At 35.3% G+C, this 19,387-nt stretch overlaps 1 protein-coding gene across 1 annotated transcript in view; it reads left to right on the top strand.

Moving 5' to 3' along the window:
- The window catches only part of LOC136768143 (cadherin-10), a 66,855-nt gene that overhangs the window by 8,957 nt on the left and 38,511 nt on the right, over positions 1-19,387 (top strand). Inside the window, exon 2 of the mRNA XM_066722199.1 lies at positions 16,225-16,576. Coding sequence (XP_066578296.1) covers positions 16,352-16,576 — 225 coding nt within the window. The 5' untranslated portion in view covers positions 16,225-16,351. The remainder of the gene's footprint in view (positions 1-16,224; positions 16,577-19,387) is intronic.

Below are 19,387 nucleotides of genomic sequence, written 5' to 3'. Positions count from 1 at the left end.
TCTGATGTGCAGTGGACTAATCACACCATGTACATCAATTCCCCCAGAGACTGATCTCTGGGCTGTGGGCCTCAGCAGAAAGCTGTATTATGACCTTGGGGAGTTAGACCAAGACAGTATACAGTGCAATAAAGACCACTGTCTCAAGCTAGATACTAATTAGATGGGACCCTTCTGTAGGTGCAGCTTTCCTCAGTCAGAAGCTAACGTTACACCAAGGTCACATCTCTCTCTATTGAGAGAAACTGTAATTCCAATCACCCCAATCCATCTGTCCCTGTTTGATGTGCTGGAGTCATTTGGGAAACCTGTATGTCTTTTTCAATATTTTTTCCAGCTCATCGGAAGGAGAGGTGTTTATTGCAGCTATGTAAGTCTGCTTTTACAAGCTGTCCAGTAGACTGTGTTTTGCTAAATAAGAAGGATTCTGATTCCTGTCCTTGTGGTTTATTATTCTGCTGTCTCCAATACAGCTTCAGTTGGATTAATTCCTTGCCTCTTCATATCTCATCTTATTGCTAGCATTCTACTGGAATAAAAGACTGTCAAACAAATGTTACCTCTTCTATGTTGGCCAAATATTAATGAAAGTTACAGTGGCTGCAGAATGTCAAGGATAGACATATTAGTTTCTCAAGAGTATTAGTAGTCAAGTGTACTACTTCAGACAGTTATTAATTAACTCTTAATTACTTTCACTTATTGAATCAATTCATCAAACTGTTTGCTTATATATGTTTTTTAAATGTACCTCTTAAAAAGATGTATTGGGTTAGAAACTCAACCCAACATTATACCAAGTGTTGGATTTTAGAACTCACTTCATAAAGGTATGGTATTTCAATGATTTGATTTCTGTATGTTTGCAGTTTTGACCCATAAGCTGAGTATATAGTAAACTGTGAGCACAAATTTTGGCACCAATGCACATATTACAGGGTAACTAAGGGTTGAGTGCCAAAAACATTTTTAAAAGACCTAATTAAGAAAATTGTTGTAACAAGGATTTAAAAAGCCTAAAGTAATTAAGAATTAAATCAGAACAGAAAACAGATGACACAAGAGTACTCCAGGACCAGGGCTGATCCCACACATTTCAAAGGAACTAATTACAATACAAAGCATGCATAAACAAACAAAGAACAAATGAAGAAAATTGCTGTATGTGTAGAAAGATGAAAGAAATGGGGCTCAGTATGTGGGGATGGCAATACAAGATACAATTATGTGCTGTACTATACATGTTATCCACAAACTGGGCAAGAAAAGGCAACATTCATCAGTAAATAGCTTTCAGCAGTACATTGATAGACTGATATGCAGAATTTTGTTTTAACTAAATTACAATGTGATTTCTGAATTTAGCAGTTTAGACAACCCCTATAGACATGTATAGAAGGTAAGTAGAGTTTATTTTAGACTAGGTTTACCAATGACCGGACTGTAAGGCCGTGAAAAGCGCCTACTACATGAGTCAAAGAATTGCTGCAAAAGTGGTGTTTGGGATGCAGGAAAGATGCAAAGCAATGCATGATGGGAAAGTGTGTTTGTTGCAAGATACTTGGGAAGGCAGAAGTTAGGCAGGAAATTGAGGTTGTCATCCTCCTGAACTTCAGGTTAAAACTCCATAAAATGTCGTAAAAGCACATCACCTCAAATTGCAGTATTGCTGCTGGATGGACCAGTTCAATAACTAAACTAAGCAACAACAACAAAAAAGAACTATCAAAATTAATTGACTTAGACTAAAATATAATCTAAATAGACAACTACCTTTTTAATTTACAAAATTTGTGTCAAAACAGGCATAAAAATCCTTTGGTTTAATGAAGAAAAACAATTAAAAAGTAAGTTTGGGTGAACTAATATTCACTCATTTGTCATATAAGTTTCCATAAATATAGAATCACATGATTTCCAACTTCCTTAACCAAAATGAACTGAACTATAAGTGCATCCCTTGAAAAATCCAAAGTGGCTGATGAATAAAATTGGAATATTCTTATTCTACCTGAAAAACAGAATATGATTGAGTGGTTGAAATAGGATGGATATGCTATTCAGCTAATAAGAGTTGTGTGAAAACATTTTACAATTATATAAAGCAAGTGGAGTAAGACTGCAAACACATTTCTTATTTGTTGTACAAATATCTTATGAAAAGACTAAGGGAGGAATGGTTATAGAAGCAATGTACCTTTTTTGATTATAAATGTAAATAGTTTTTAGCCCAAACCTGTTGTTTCTTTATATATAGAGAGGGAGCTGCTGTGTAGTGGAATATGTGTGAAATATATGGGAAAACCTTTCATTTTTCATCTTTCTGACCTTTTTGTAGAACAACAGTCTTAAAAGACCATACACTCTAGCTTTTTACACTATTATATAAATGTGATAATCATACTTTATTCTGTCCATTTATTATACATCTGTGCCATTAAGTGTTCAAATCATACCACACAAGATACAATTATTGGGCTTAAGGATGTCCTCTTTGTGCTGTATGTTTGTAACACGATGGGAGTGCTTAGTAACCCAGTAATTGAAGAACACATCTGTTTCAATTTTCTGAAAACATAAGACAGAACAGAGAGAAAAGGAAAATGATGAGTAACATATAATTAAACCATTGTTCAGTCAATCTCACTATACCTTAAAATGATATGAAAAAGGTGACTCACTGAGAGTGCTTAAATGCATTGCTTTCTTTATCCATTTATTATTACTCTTCCAAATATCCCCTGCATCCTTTCATAGAAAACAATAGTACATTACATGAAACCACAGTGAAGTGTTTTTCTGTCCATATGTAGTGCTAAACTAGTATAAGACAACACTAAATAAAATTGAATTATTGTGAATGATATGGTGTGATACTGCACTATGACCAATGTCAATTATTACATTTTTGTGAATTGATTTTATGAATTTATTAACCATAAGATAACATAGTATGAGACATCAACAGTATTGTAACTTGGAAAACTAAAACACTCTTACTGGATATTTACACATTTTTGTGAGCTTTTGACTGATGTAAAAAAAATCACACAGTAAATCTGTAAATCAGTAAATCTGTTTCTAGCATACTTCTTGTTCCACATAATAATCCAATAATCTGATTGATTGGGGATCTGAAAACCATCCTGCATCCTGGATCTGATGGTCAAACACATTTTCTCCTTTAGTTGTGTTAGCCATTCAATGTGTTGCTTCTCTGTTGGTGTTTTGCATGTTAGTTTTACATTTATACTCACAGCTGCAAATGAAAAGGGCATTTGAGTTGATAATGTACTTGTGACTCAGAAAAAAACTTAAACATTGAATGTATTGTCTTCTATTTCTTCTAATAGGAAATTATTAAATTGGAAATCCAACATAGTTTCCATGATCACACATGCTGATTAAATTGAGCCTTAAATGTTTAAGTGCCATTAGAAACTACCAAATTATTTTCTCACTTTTCAGTGCAGTTAGCTCTAAATTAATGCATTTTAAACTCATTGTCTCAGTTCATTCGGCCAGTGGTTCACTAATGTTATTTCCACGGGGAAACTGATTAGGTTCTGTTTTATGCCACTTAACCCATAATGCCACTGGCACTATGAGTTACATAGCTCAAGAAGGTGCTACATTAGTTTGCAACACATTTGTAAGTGAATGTGCAGCTTATCAACCCCCCCTCCCCTAAATACCACACTGGAAACAGAATTATGGTTTAAAATCAATATGTATTACACAATTAATCAGGCAATACATGTCACACTTTCAGTTTTATAGAAAACAAATTTGTTTTAAATACTAGAAATAACATATGAGTCATTTAACCAATGTGATATTCAATGCACAGTATTCTGATGTAGTTGAAAAGGCTTGTAACAAATCACCTGTTCGTTAGAAGTTAGTACACATTAAAGCATTAAATATAATTATATAATTACACATTTAAAAAGCAGAAACAGGATGATTTAAAGCAAACAGGACAAGGATAATTAACTATATGCTATATTGAAAACATATATTGGGTACTGGTTTAAAGTTTTAATGTAAGTTATGTAGATAACCATGTATGCATGCATTTTACCATACTAAACCATTAGATGTATTTTACTCACGCAAATGTTTGGTGGTGAACAAAGGCTACAAAAACAAATCACTCTGGTTCAAAAACTGAAACTGGTACTGGCTAGCACTGTGTGTGGCTGTTGAATCATTGTCATTAAACTATAAAAAGGAATATTGTAACATTTAAAAAAGCATAATAAAACAAATAAATAAAACTGTACAAATTAACCACGTAAATAGGAGAATAATGCTAACAGTCAAGACTATAATACATAATCCATCTAAATAAATGCACATCTTTAGAAAGCATGCATAAATTTACACTCAAAAGATTCAGAAAACTCAAAAGGAGTTTTTGTGGGAAAATGGCATCTTTCATACATTTTGGCCTCTAAGAAATGGTTACTGTTTTTGTAATTCAAGAACTAGGAAAGGTTACAATATCAAGCAAAAAAGAAAAGTATGGTCAGCTGCACATTTCTTTAGAAACTCTGCAGTTACAAAGTGTGTCTTAAGTGGGTTAGTTCAATAGAAGATCAGCACCACGATAGCTTAATGCTTGCTGCTGTACTCTGAAGGTTTCATCTTGAAATGTTCGTTGTTACTGCATTTTAATGAAAAACTGTCCGCTGTTGGAATCACCAGCCAGTTCATTGACTTTGTATTTTGCTAAGTGTTCTTGCCTTCAGCACAGGAGCCTTAACTGTCAGACTGTCAATTATCTAGCAGGTACAGCCCGAAGACATGTACTGCATATTTCTTGAAATGTTAGATTTAACTGTACAGCTATTGCTGCTTAGACTGGAAGGGTTCGGAAGATATGGTTTGGCTTAAAGGTCAAATAAAATAGAAATGTTGAATTAAATAAACACATACCAACTGGTACATATTGAGATTATGGTCACCTTATTCTTGTTTATAAACAGATCATAAAATAAAAATAATCAAGAAAATAAATATTCACGTCATCTATTCTTTTAATAAGCTCATACCATGGACTGCAAAAATATTTTCCAACATTATCTACCTTCCACAGTAAAGCAACCGTTTCTCAGTAGATGGCAGCACTAGGAGCAGTAAGGTTGGGGGGAAACAAATATGCACCTACAATGCTGAAATATAATGATGTGAGTGATCGTTTTGGAGGCAAGTAAACGAAGGTTCATATAAAAGAGAATATATAAATTATTAGATACTAGAAATACAAACACTCCGTTGACAATGTACGTAGATTTGACACTATTAGTCTCACAGCTAGAACATTATTTTGGGCTCAAAACACAACAGCATAATTTACTCATTTAAAAAAACTATTGATCATTATGGCCTTAGCTAATGATCTTACAAGCTCAAATACCAAACCTTGAAACATGTTGTTAGAGACGGGGCTTTTGTCTAGCTTTACAAAAGAAGACCAAAGGGGAGATGGAGGAATTGAAAGGTCGGGTGTGCAGTCCTTCATTTTTAAATGTACTGTCGCATTCTGTTTCAATATTAAGTCTCACAGCTGTCATTCAAACAGCGTTTTTTACTGCTCACAATGAAAAAACCAAAGTGACAATTAAAATTCACCTTCCAACCTGCCCTCTAGAGGAGACTAAGTACAGGACTAACTTAGTCCTACTCCTGCTTGTATGGACTAATTATGGGGAGTACCATACTAAGTGGAATAAAATGTGAAAAATACTAAAACTAAACTATTAATAACCAAAAATTATCAGATTTGCTAGTAGAGGCGAGGCCCTACCCTCTTCACTGACTTCACTTCCTGCTTAGTAGCATAACAACAAACTTAATCCTTAGTACCGATCTAATCTGGGGATCAGCTAGTCTCCAACTTTGCTCGGCCTCTTTTTTCAATGTAATGGCTACTAACTTCAGTACGCAGCTGGGGATGATCCCAAGATAGTACCGTCCTAGCTAGTATGCAAGAGAGCTCCGTACTAACTATGGAAGTTTGTTGCAATTTACCCATTACTACTACTACTACTACTACTACTACTACTACTACTACTAATAATAATAATAATAATAATAATAACCACAAGAAGTATTAAGTATTCTTATGCTATGAAAATCACTTTTGTCACACTATGGTCTAGTTCAAATCAAAACGTTGAACTAATTGTGAATCGCAAAGTACAAACCTGTATGTTTGTAATTTATAATTTGTGGATCAGTTAAAGTTTTGATATGATCTAACCCTATATTGAAACATATTTTGATATAACATTGCTTTTTGCTAAGTACATCTTGCGTCAGACCAAATCAAGACTTTGACCTACCCAGGAATCGCAAAGTGCACATCTGTATTGTGGTTTAATGTATTGTTAGAAATCACATTCTACTATTTATAAATACTAACACGATACGGTACAGCTTCATAATGTCCAATTCAACGGTGGGTCATTTGATGTCGATTTGATCTATCCAATTATTGATATATGCTTTTATTTTGTTCTAAAGTTCTACATTCCTTGAATCCCATACTTTTTATTACCATTAGCAATGCTGCAAAACATGTCTTTAAAAATTTAGAACACAACTGTTTTTCTTCACTTTGTACCGTTGTGCTCTATAATTAAGGAATAATGAATGTTGGACAATAATTGTATCTGTTCTGTTTCACACAAACAAACTATAAACCATATCTAGGAGTTCAATTGTTTTTTGGTTTTCTGACAATGACAAAAGATTTATATCAGAGATTTGTATTGTTATTGTTATTATTATTATTATTATTGTGTAAGGCTGTGCCATTTGGAATAAAACTTAATTTCAGCCATGTATGCAAAGAACACAACTGATTGTTGCTCAAACGGTTATCAGTTTATATCCATGGTAATTAAATTAATCAAAGGTCAAAGTTTAAATTATTTTTCACCAAAGAATGTAGTCCATAGCAATGTAAAAGTCCTTGCTGGGTAAACTCTATTAATTATGCAAATATGAGTTCCTAAATGTGTTTATTCTAGTGTAAACAAACCCACACAAGATTTTTCATTACATTTTCCTTTGAAGAGGGCTTGGAAACCAAAAGCCTTTGCAGACAGTTTTGAGCGATAGAGCACAAAGGAAGTATTATGTAGTTTAGAAAAACTTCGAAGTAATCACCACTCAGCAAAAGCAAAATCATTCTACTGATCTTCTAGTTTACCATCTGCATTTTTTCAAAACATATACATTTTCTTTGTTCATATGTATTGTTGAAAGTACAGTGAGGGAAAAAAGTATTTGATCCCCTACTGATTTTGAACGTTTACCCACTGACAAAGAAATTATCAGTCTATAATTTTAATGGTAGGTGTATTTTAACAGTGAGAGACAGAATAACAACAAAAAAATCCAGAAAAACGCCTTTCAAAAAAGTTATAAATTGATTTGCATGTTAATGAGGGAAATAAGTATTTGACCCCTTCGACTTAGTACTTGGTGGCAAAACCCTTGTTGGCAATCACAGAGGTCAGACGTTTCTTGTAGTTGGCCACCAGGTTTGCACACATCTCAGGAGGGATTTTGTCCCACTTCTCTTTGCAGATCCTCTCCAAGTCATTAAGGTTTTGAGGCTGACGTTTGGCAACTCGAACCTTCAGCTCCCTCCACAGATTTTCTATGGGATTAAGGTCTGGAGACTGGCTAGGCCACTCCAGGACCTTAATGTGCTTCTTCTTGAGCCACTCCTTTGTTGCCTTGGCTGTGTGTTTTGGGTCATTGTCATGCTGGAATACCCATCCACGAACCATTTTCAATGCCCTGGCTGAGGGAAGGAGGTTCTCACCCAAGATTTGACGGTACATGGCCCCGTCCATCGTCCCTTTGATGCGGTGCAGTTGTCCTGTCCCCTTAGCAGAAAAACACCCCCATGTTTGATGGTGGGGATGGTGTTCTTGGGGTCATTCCTCCTCCTCCAAACACGGCGAGTTGAGTTGATGCCAAAGAGCTCGATTTTGGTCTCATCTGACCACAACACTTTCACCTGGTTCTCCTCTGAATCATTCAGATGTTCATTGGCAAACTTCAGACGGGCCTGTACATGTGCTTTCTTGAGCAGGGGGACCTTGCGGGCGCTGCAGGATTTCAGTCCTTCACGGCGTAGTGTGTTACCAATTGTTTTCTTGGTGACTATGGTCCCAGCTGCCTTGAGATCATTAACAAGATCCTCCCGTGTAGTTCTGGGCTGATTCCTCACCGTTCTCTCGAGGTGAGAACTTGCATGGAGCCCCAGACTGAGGGAGACTGATAGTTATTTTGTGTTTCTTCCATTTGCGAATAATCGCACCAACTGTTGTCACCTTCTCACCAAGCTACTTGGCGATGGTCTTGTAGCCCATTCCAGCCTTGTGTAGGTCTACAATCTTGTCCCTGACATCCTTGGACAGCTCTTTGGTCTTGGCCATGGTGGAGAGTTTGGAATCTGATTGATTGATTGCTTCTGTGGACAGGTGTCTTTTATACAGGTAACGAGTTGAGATTAGGAGCTCTCCCTTTAAGAGAGTGCTCCTAATCTCAGCTCGTTACCTGTATAAAAGACACCTGGGAGCCAGAAATCTTGCTGATTGATAGGGGATCAAATACTTATTTCCCTCATTAACATGCAAATCAATGTATAACTTTTTTGAAATGCGTTTTTTTCTGGATTTTTTTGTTGTTATTCTGTCTCTCACTGTTAAAATACATCTACCATTAAAATTATAGACTGATCATTTTTTTGTCAGTGGGCAAACGTACCAAATCAGCAGGGGATCAAATACTTTTTTCCCTCACTGTACATATTTCAACACATTTATCAAAATATAATATCAAAAATGTAATTTATGTTTTTGTAATTCGGTTTTTATTTATACTCGTATTTTAAGTACTGTAAATGAAAGTGCAACTCTTTAAGTATATTATGGGTTCATTAATATAAGTAGAATTGTAACATTTAGCAATGCCACATATAGGTTCATGTGTAAAAATGTTATAGATACATAGGCATCTATTAGTACAATATATTACATATAACGACACTTAAATTGTACTGATTTGAGCATTATGTAATCTAATCGTGCTTTAATGTGTTTCCTCAATTTACCTACCCAATTTGAATTACTGTGATTTTTCTGCTTGCTTCTGAACTTCAAATAAAATACCAGCAAGATTAACAAGGTAACACATTTGGTTAAATAATAGGACAAACAAATGAAGAAGGTCCTGCAAGTTCCACTAAGAGCAACACATTTTTCCTATAAACCATAGGGGCACTATCAGCTGTCAGTTGAGATGGCAGAGAGCTAATTGACATTTTTTAATTGACAAAACTGGTGCCAAGGGACAAGACTGGTTCACACAATGATTAAAAAGTAGAATGAATACCATGAAACGAAAGGGTTGGCTGTCCATGATTGCTATCAGCTATCTTTTTGAGCAATGATTGTGAAATCATGATGAAAAATACATTTTCCATCTCATGAGACTCCTGCGGTGACCAACATTTTAAGTAAATTATAATAGCATCTGAGATTCCAGTTTCCCACAGAGGAGCATGTGAAATTATGTTCAAACCACTTAACATTCTTCAGTATCTTATTTACAGTCCATTTTGCAACTCAGCAAAATAGTTCAATAGAGATTAATCTACACAGGTCTTAGCCCATTATAGAGTCAGACATGATCACAGAGACTCAGAGATAGATATAAATAAACACTTTAACATACAGGTGACACAAACTAAATAAATACACAAAGACGGGGAGAAATCAATATAAGAACAATAGTAAAGTGAATCCTCTACATATGCAACAGAAAGACTGTAAATTAAATCCACAGCTGAAACTCTCAAAAAACACGACTGTATTTGGCAACAACCCCATATTCAGACTTTAAATAATTACTACAATTATTGTTCCTATGGCAAGCCAAATGATCATTTAGAGATTTCAAAATGCATCTCAAGATATCTTTAAATATTTGAAGATATCTCTAAATGTATAATCTTCAAGTATTTCAAGATATCTTGATGTTTCTACTTGTTCTTCAATTTCCCAGGTCATTCCACCAAAGCTTCTGATCTCATCATCTCCTCCTCTATGTGGTTATCTTCTTGGTCATTTTCCATCTCTCGGGAACCATTCCATAGCTTCTGTATTCAATCTGATTTGCTTTTCTTGCAATGCCATTTTAACATCATCACTCTTTCAATGATGTAACATATCTTTGTTTGTTCTCTAATCCATGTATCTCTTCCTGTTATTCCAAGCATACATATTTCAATTTCTTTGCAGAGGTGCCAAAGGTGAGCACTGGTAGTATGCATTGGTCAGACACTTCTCCCGTTATTCAAATGGCCACATTTCCTTAAAAAAAAAAAAAATCAAATGTACTTTTAACATATTTTAAATGTTTGCATATCTAATGGTTTACATATTATGTATACCTCTTGTAGTATTTTAGCAAGATTTCCAGATGACCTTGCAATGTTTACTGTTAATTTTTAACACCTCTGGAGTTTGATAATGTGATGAGAATACATTTTATTGATTACAATATGTTTTTATGAAAGCACATAATATTTTTGGCCATTAAAACTGATAAAGAGATGGATTTGACTTTGATTATTGTATGAACAATTGATTTGATATGTACAGAAGAGCATTAGGGACACTTACGAGAGAGAAAAAATATACATATAAAGAAAGTCTAAACTTTTGAGAAAAAAAGTCATAGGTTTTGAGATATAAAGTCGAAATAAACTTTTGAGAAAAAAGGTGAAAAGTTTTGAGATTTAAAGGCAAAATAAACTTTTGAGAAAAAAAGTTGAAAGTTCAGGTTCAAATACCAACAGCATCGATATGGTGACTCGGTAAAACCCAAAACGCTGGAACAGTGGAAAGATTTACAAAGATGTCTAAAACAGAAAAATACTTATTCTGGGCTTTCAGAAACTTGTGTTTAACTTGAAAATATTGTATTACATAATGTAAATAATATTAATAATGAACTTTAATACTACTACTACTACTACTAATAATAATAATAATAATAATGTATACACATTTTCTACAATTTGTTAGACTGAACAGAATTTGTAAAAGTAATAGTGGCATTAAGGTACAATAGTGCTACAACAGTTTCATGCTGGTGAACCATTTGTCCGACTGGGAAGAGAGAACCAAATAAGTGTCCCCAATGTCACAAGTTTGTGTCTTAGATTGGGTTGTTAGCTTTCCAAGGGTTGCTTTCTAATATTGAAAAGACAACTCCCTAAAATCATCATAGTCATTTTTAAGGTAGAGTAGTTTTTTGCTGGGGAGTTATTTTTGGAACTGGAAACATACAACCAAAATAGTTTAAAGTATTTGTCAATTTGATCGATTAATATGGCTTATTAGCATTCTGAGGCATACTTTTCAGTAATTTAGACATCAATAATTCCCTTTTATACCTACATTTCAGTTCAGTACAGCTCTACACAGTCTTTTTAACTTCACGATAACCTTCTCCTCATCTAGAACCCATTTTGGGTTTTACCCAGTCCCTTTATAACACCAAATCGACGCTGTTCTGTTTGAACCTGAACTTTTGACTTTAAATCTCAAAGCTTTTGACTTTTTTTCTCAAAAGTTTATTTCGACTTTAAATCTCAAAACTTTTGACTTTTATTCTCAAAATATATATTTTTTTTCTCTCTCTTAAGTGGCCCTAATGCTCTTCCGTAGATATGTGATGGAGGTTCTTCACAATCAAAATCAGTTTAATACCAAAAACAAAGTTAGATTACACTATCTATTCTTTATACAGACCTTCGATGATCTTGCTAATTTTTCAGAATATTGAGCACAAATAAACATATTATGTATCTCATCTGTTCATTATCTCTTGACATGTGTAATGAATGCCCGTCATGAGAGTGATGACTCTTGGCCTTTAAACAAACCTTATGGAAAATGCAGTCCTTTAGAAAGGAGAAAGATTTATTAGGATTAGCTTCTATAAATCTATAAATTATGCATGTATTCCTCTATTACCTATTTAGACTGGTCCTCACAAAGGGAGTGCTTCAGTGATTCATTTCAAATGCCATTTCTGCCTTGCATTGTTTCTGGGCATTCCTTTTATTTCTCTTTAAGCTTTTTTGTTATGTATGGTATGTTCATTAGTATACAGTTCATTACCTTAGTATATGTTCTATATTCACATTTGGTAAACAAATGGTAATTATGCCTATGTACACTGTATTTATACCGTAACAAGTAATTACAGTGTAAATAAAGAGTAATTAGGGACACTTAATTTAAAGTGTAACCGGCACATAATATATTCCCTTGTTTTCATCAGAGAAAGTTTAAAAACTTTATGAATGGAGAGTGATATGAAATAAGTAATTTCAGAATGTGTGTATCTGTGTATATATATATATATATATATACAGTGAATCCGGAAAGTATTCACAGCGCTTCACTTTTTCCACATTTTGTTATGTTACAGCCTTATTCTAAAATGGATTAAATTCATTATTTTCCTCAAAATTCTACAAACAATACCCCATAATGACAACGTGAAAGAAGTTTGTTTGAAATCTTTGCAAATTATTAAAAATAAAAAACAAAAAAGCACATGTTAGAAGCAGGAAAAATGGGAAGCATATGGATCTGAGCGACTTTGACAAGGGCCAAATTGTGATGGTTAGACGACTGGGTCAGAGCATCTCCAAAACTGCAGCTCTTGTGAGGTGTTCCCGGTCTGCAGTGGTCAGTACCTATCAAAAGTGATCCAAGGAAGGAAAAGTGGTGAACCGGCGACAGGGTCATGGGCGGTTAAGGCTCATTGATGCACGTGGGGAGCGAAGGCTGGCCCATGTGGTCTGATCCAATAGACGAGCTACTGTAGCTCAAATTGCTGAAAAAGTTAATGCTGGTTCTGATAGAAAGGTGTCAGAACACACAGTGCATTGCAGTTTGTTGCGTATGGGGCTGCGTAGCCGCAGACCAGTCAGGGTGCCCATGCTGACCCCTGTCCACTGCCGAAAGCGCCTACAATGGGCACGTGAGCATCAGAACTGGACCACGGAGCAATGGAAGAAGGTGGCCTGGTCTGATGAATCACGAGTTCAAGGTGTTGACTTGGCCTCCAAATTCCCCAGATCTCAATCCAATCGAGCATCTGTGGGATGTGCTGGACAAACAAGTCCGATCCATGGAGGCCCCACCTCGCAACTTACAGGACTTAAAGGATCTGCTGCTAACGTCTTGGTGCCAGATACCACAGCACACCTTCAGAGGTCTAGTGGAGTCCATGCCTCGACGGGTCAAGGCTGTTTTGGCGGCAAAAGGGGGACCTACATAATATTAGGCAGGTGGTCATAATGTTATGGCTGATCGGTATATATATATATATATATATATATACACAGTACTGTGCAAAAGTTTTAAGGAGGTGTGAAAAAATGCTGTAAAGTAAGAATGCTTTCAAAAATAGACATGTTAATAGATTATATTTATCAATTAACATAATGCAAAGTGAACAGTGAACAGAAGAAAAATCTACATCAAATCAATATTTGGTGTGACCACCCTTTGCCTTCAAAACAGCATCAATTCTTCAAGGTGCACTTGCACACAGTTTTTGAAGGAACTCGGCAGGTCGGTCGGCCCAAACATCTTGGAGAACTAACCACAGTTCTTCTGTGGATTTAGGCAGCCTCAGTTGCTTCTCTCTCTTCATGTAATCCCAGACAGACTGGATGATGTTGAGATCAGGGCTCTGTGGGGGCCATACCATCACTTCCAGGACTCCATGTTCTTCTTTACACTGAAGATAGTTCTCAATGACTTTTGCTGAATGTCTGGGTCATTGTCATGCTGCAGAATAAATTTGGGGCCAATCAGATGCTTTCCTGATGGTATTGCATGATGGATAATTATCTGCCTGTACTTCTCAGCATTGAGGAGACCATTCATTCTGACCAAATCCCCAACTCCATTTATAGAAATGCAGCCCCACACTTGCAAGGATTTTGACTCATCAGTCCAGAGCACCTGCTGCTATTTTTCTGCACCCCAGTTCCTGTGTTTTCATGCATAGTTGAGTTGCTTGGCCTTGTTGCCACGTCGGAGGTATGGCTTTTTGGCCGCAAGTCTTCCATGAAGGCCACTTCTGACCAGACTTCTCCGGACAGTAGATGGGTGTACCAGGGTCCCACTGTTTTCTGCCAATTCTGAACTGATGGCACTGCTGGACATCTTCAGATTGCTAAGGGAAGTAAGCATGATGTGTCTTTCATCTGCTGCACTAAGTTTCCTTGGCTGACCACTGTGTCTACGGTCCTGAACGTTGCCCGTTTCTTTGTGCTTCTTCAAAAGAGCTTGGACAGCACATCTGGAAACCCCTGTCTGCCTTGACATTTCTGCCTAGGAGAGACCTTGCTGATGCAGTATAACTACCTTGTGTCTTGTTGCTGTGCTCAGTCTTGCCATGGTGTATGACTTTTAATAGTAAACTGTCACCTTGTTAGCTGAGTTTGGCTGTTCCATGGCTGTGCCATGATAACGAGATTATCAGTGTTATTCACTTCACCTGTCAGTGGTCATAATGTTATGGCTGAATGGTGCGTATACAAATATACACACACACTTTCCCATGATGCACCTGCTTCCTTTTCCCTATTTGATCTGTACTTCTTGCAATGTGTCTGGCCCATTGCCATAAATCAAAACACTACGGAATTATATGTATGTATATATGTGTGTGTGTATGATTGCATGTGTGTATATTCTCCAGGCTGATGATGAAGATGATTTTATATAATGTTCAGTAAGTCAGAACAAATATGTATATTGATTTTTATTATTTGAATACAACAGAATTTGATAAATAGTTTTTTTTAATAAATCCTCAAAACTAACATAGATATATATGAAAGTGAATACTGCATGCTGAAATAGAATGAATTTTACACAAATACAATAATTTTTAAGGAAGAGGTGTGCTCCCTTGTGCCATATTTTGCTTTAGAAAGATTTATGTTGTTTACTATGACAAGACCTGAATACGCAGAGCATCAAAGTAAACAGAATCGATTATTATTCAGCACATCAATTGTTATTGAGAAATGTTCATTTTAAACACTGAGGAAAGAATGCACACAGTGAGAACGGTAATTACATAGTAATGAAAACAATAAAACATTTTGACGCCTGCAGCTGCAACTTAAAGCAGAGGCTTTTTGATTTGCAATGTTTTTTGTACTACAGGTTACAAAAATCCAAACAAAATAAAATAACATTTGTAATTTTCATCATAGTGGTGTTCTTTTGGTACACCGAAATGTTGCGCAAACAGAAAGAAGATAATGATACATTTTGTCATTTTAATTCCCAGAAGAAATGCATATTTCAGAATGACCGCAACTGACGAAATATAATGTAACCTGTTCATATGAACTTTGAGCTGCTAACAAGAACCCTGTAGCAAGTTTGATTGTGTACTTTAATAAATTAATTTAATTTAATTTAATTTAATAAATTAATAATATTTAAAAGTATATAGATAGAGAGATAGATAGATAGATAGATAGCATACTGAGCTTGCATTTCATTCGCAAATGAATAATGTGTCTAATGGGTAGAAAGACTTCATTTCATGTTCTGTTCCAACTGTAATGATCACTTTTCAAAATGTCCTTTTTTTAGACAGTTAAAGTTGTGGAGAAAACAAACTGTCAGTTTCCTTGTGTCAGTGAAGTAGAAAAGAGAAATGTATTGCATTTCTTGCTCTCATGAAAACTATACAGTTGGCTGATGACATTTCACCTTGTCAGTGCTATTCTTGTTTAATTTCAAAGCAGCCATCCAGTTAGTCAGTGTCATCTGAGAAAAAACAAACAAACGAACATCTAATTTTAACTCTAATTATCTTCCTTGTCCACAAGGGAAATAAAAGCAAGATCTGAATACTGTCCATGTATAAGAAGGTACATTGTCTAAAACATTTGTTTTTTAATTGGGGGGGGGGGTGTTATTATCTTGTTATGATCTTGTTTGTTTTTTCTTATATTTACCTGTTAATCTATAATACAAAATTGCACCAGCATTACTTACTATGTGTTGGTATGTTAGTGGCAGTAATATGATTATACAATTTTGCCAATATTTAATTTAACTGTGGATCTTCTCTTTTCAGGGATCAAGAGAAGATTAACAAGAGGAATAAAATGCCAGATTTTGTGACACACCATTGTAACATAAAGGCAATACAGAACTTTTTCCCTTATTAGATTCTTAATTAAGGACTTGAAGAATTGGATACAATGGTATTTAATCACTCCTTACTACTTCTTCTGCTGCTTTCCTTTCATCACCGGAGTTATACGATGCTACTGTCACAAAGGAATAATGAAGAGACACCAAATAAGCTGTCTGGGGTGTCAGATAAAGATGGGAAGATACTTCAGCGATCCAAAAGAGGGTGGATGTGGAATCATTTCTTCCTTCTTGAGGAGTATACAGGGACTGACTATCAGTATGTTGGCAAGGTAGGCTTTGTTATATGTTGTGCTCTGCATCTTTAAATTATATTCATTTTGATAAGTACAGTACATATAACAACAGAGGATTCAAAATGGAGGGGCTAACATGGCTTTCATTTGCTTCATGTGCTGAAGTATTTGTATAATCAGGCATTGGATTAATAAATCAAAATGTTTATTTTTGAATGAAAAATTACATTTTCAGAGACATATTTTCTGAAAAAACTTTCCTCTGGAGATACTGGCTTGTTGGTAGCAGGTAGCTGTAATGAAAGTTTAGGATACAAACCATACAAACATGAACAAAGCTCAAGAAAAAAGAAAACATGAATATTTAAACTCTCTTCTCATACTGGCAATAAATCAACTATGGCTATAAGGTGTAAGAAAAATAAGTGTGTGTGCTTAACTATCAATGATCTAACAACTTAATAAACAACGTCCAAAGGAAAAATGTACACATTAAAAGCAATAAATCATACAAATGACTCACTGCTTACAGCTTAGGGGGGTTTAACTTATATACACACACCTCCACACACACATATATATCTGTGTGTGTGTATATATTGTGCATAAATTCTACATCTATCCACGTTCATATGCATTATAGGGTCACAGTATATATTATACATATATTAGAAATATATAATTGAATAGAGAGAGGGTGATAGAGAAAGAGAGAAAGAGAGAGAGGGAGAGAGAGAGAGACAATTATTTTCTTAAATTGCTAAACCCATGGCCTTAATGACTGGTACAATTATCTTGATAGATGTCTAGAGGAAAACTGTACAATTGATTGCACAATGCAGTTTCTATAGCAGTGAGAAAACTTAGCAGCCTCTTACTTTCTGTTTGCCATTTCACTTTATCCCAGAGGTATTCTATAGGATTGAGGTTAAGACTATGAGAAGGCAGTAGAATACTTTCAATTCTATTCCATTTTAAACTGCTGTATTAAACTTGCAGCTTCGTGAAAGTATGTTGTGTTGGAGAATGTACTGGACCTAACATAAAATCCCATCAGTGCTGGCGGTGCACTGGCAGTGTGGAAAACTGTGATAAAATCAATTACATGATGCTGGAAGGCTCATCCTATGTCTTTTGGTAATATACTGTAAACGCAGTCTTATCAGTTACATAATATGTATTGTCAACACAGAATTGTTTTAGCTGAAAACTAAAATATGCATTGATCCAATATTAGTTGTTAGTATAACAACTACATATATGCTTTTAATGTTTATTGTTGTTTTTTTAGTATCAATAATACATTCTAACTTCTCATGTAATCCGTATTAATAACTGTTTACAGTAGGTCTCCCAAATTAGTTTATTAACATAGTGAGTAACTACATGTTAGTTACTCATGAAAAACAGTGTAATTATACATAATGTGTAAAATGTATTAACAGCATATGTAATTACACATTTGTCTGGTAAGGATGCCTTTGGAGCTATAACAGGCATCATAGGCGTCGGTTTATTAGGGACGGAATCTTTAATTGTCCCCCCAACATTGTATTCCTGGCTCCATAGGTGTAGGGGACACATCCCCCCCAATATTGAAACGAAACCTAAGCCCTTGCCGGGCATGGCACACTTTTTACACAATAAGTACGTTACCAAATGTATAATTACACTGTTCTTTTGAGTAGCTAACATGTAGTTATTGAGTACCTACTATGTAATTAGGGAAGACCTATTGTAAAATTACTAAAATTACCTATTACTAAATAAGGTTATAAGGTTATCAATCCCCTGCGGATGAGGTCTTCACATAGGGAATTAGCCATAACTCACCTCACTGGCCAGAAATACCACACACACACACACACACACACACACACAACAGCAGGATATTTTAGTAGTCAATCAACCTAAGTAGTGTGTCTTAGGGAAGAAACCAGATCCACGTAGACATGGGGAGAACATGCAAACTCCATACAGGCAGACACCCAAGACTGGAATCCAGTCCGAGCAGCTGTGAGGCAGCAGCACTAACCACTAACCACAAGGGTAGATCTTCCACCTCACTGGGATGTTATCTCCTATATTAACTGCTAATAATAAAAAAACATGAGTAGCACACAAGTAAATACCACTGCAGTCAGATCAGTGTCAGTATTTAAAAATGTCTTAGATTAGTCAGGATGCCAACATCACCGTGTACCATCTGGTTTTCTTTTAATGGTTTTAACAAACCAGTTATTTACATGTATATAATACAGTACTACTGTGTGTCTGTTTAAAAGTACTGGTTTTGAAAGATAAAAAGTCCACCTAAGATATAAATATAATTACATACATTTTAGTTGACTCCTTTGCTTACATTCCCTTGTCCTTGTTGGATTTTAAACTGTAGTAAAGTGCAGTCTTGAGTGATTAAAACAAATGCAAGACAATCAATTGCTGTAAATAACTAAAACATATTTTTGGTTTATAATAACATAAAGAATTTGTCACTCTTCACTCCTCATTCATAATGGTCAAAGCTCCTATTCAATTAGATTTCATTATTGCCTCATCAGGGATCATAGGAATTGGGTTTTTGAAATTGATTTCTCACAGTCAGTTATCTCAATTCCCTTGTTCAGGGAATCTCAACAGGAGTGCCCAGCAATATATATGAAGCCACTACTGCAGGGATTTGTGTTGTTCTCCTTATTCTATACTGTTCTTCAACTGTTTATTTAATGTATTTACATATTCATATATATTAACTTTTTTCACATTTTTCACATCAGTGCCCCAGAGTTTCATGCATTTAAATGAAGATTTCCCCCACTTATCTATAGACCATACTCCATACTGTTT

Source organism: Amia ocellicauda, chromosome 2 (genome assembly GCF_036373705.1).
Source record: "Amia ocellicauda isolate fAmiCal2 chromosome 2, fAmiCal2.hap1, whole genome shotgun sequence".
NCBI lineage: Eukaryota > Metazoa > Chordata > Actinopteri > Amiiformes > Amiidae > Amia > Amia ocellicauda.
Note: the sequence above shows the minus strand (reverse complement) of the source record. Positions and strands in the feature narration are given on the sequence as shown.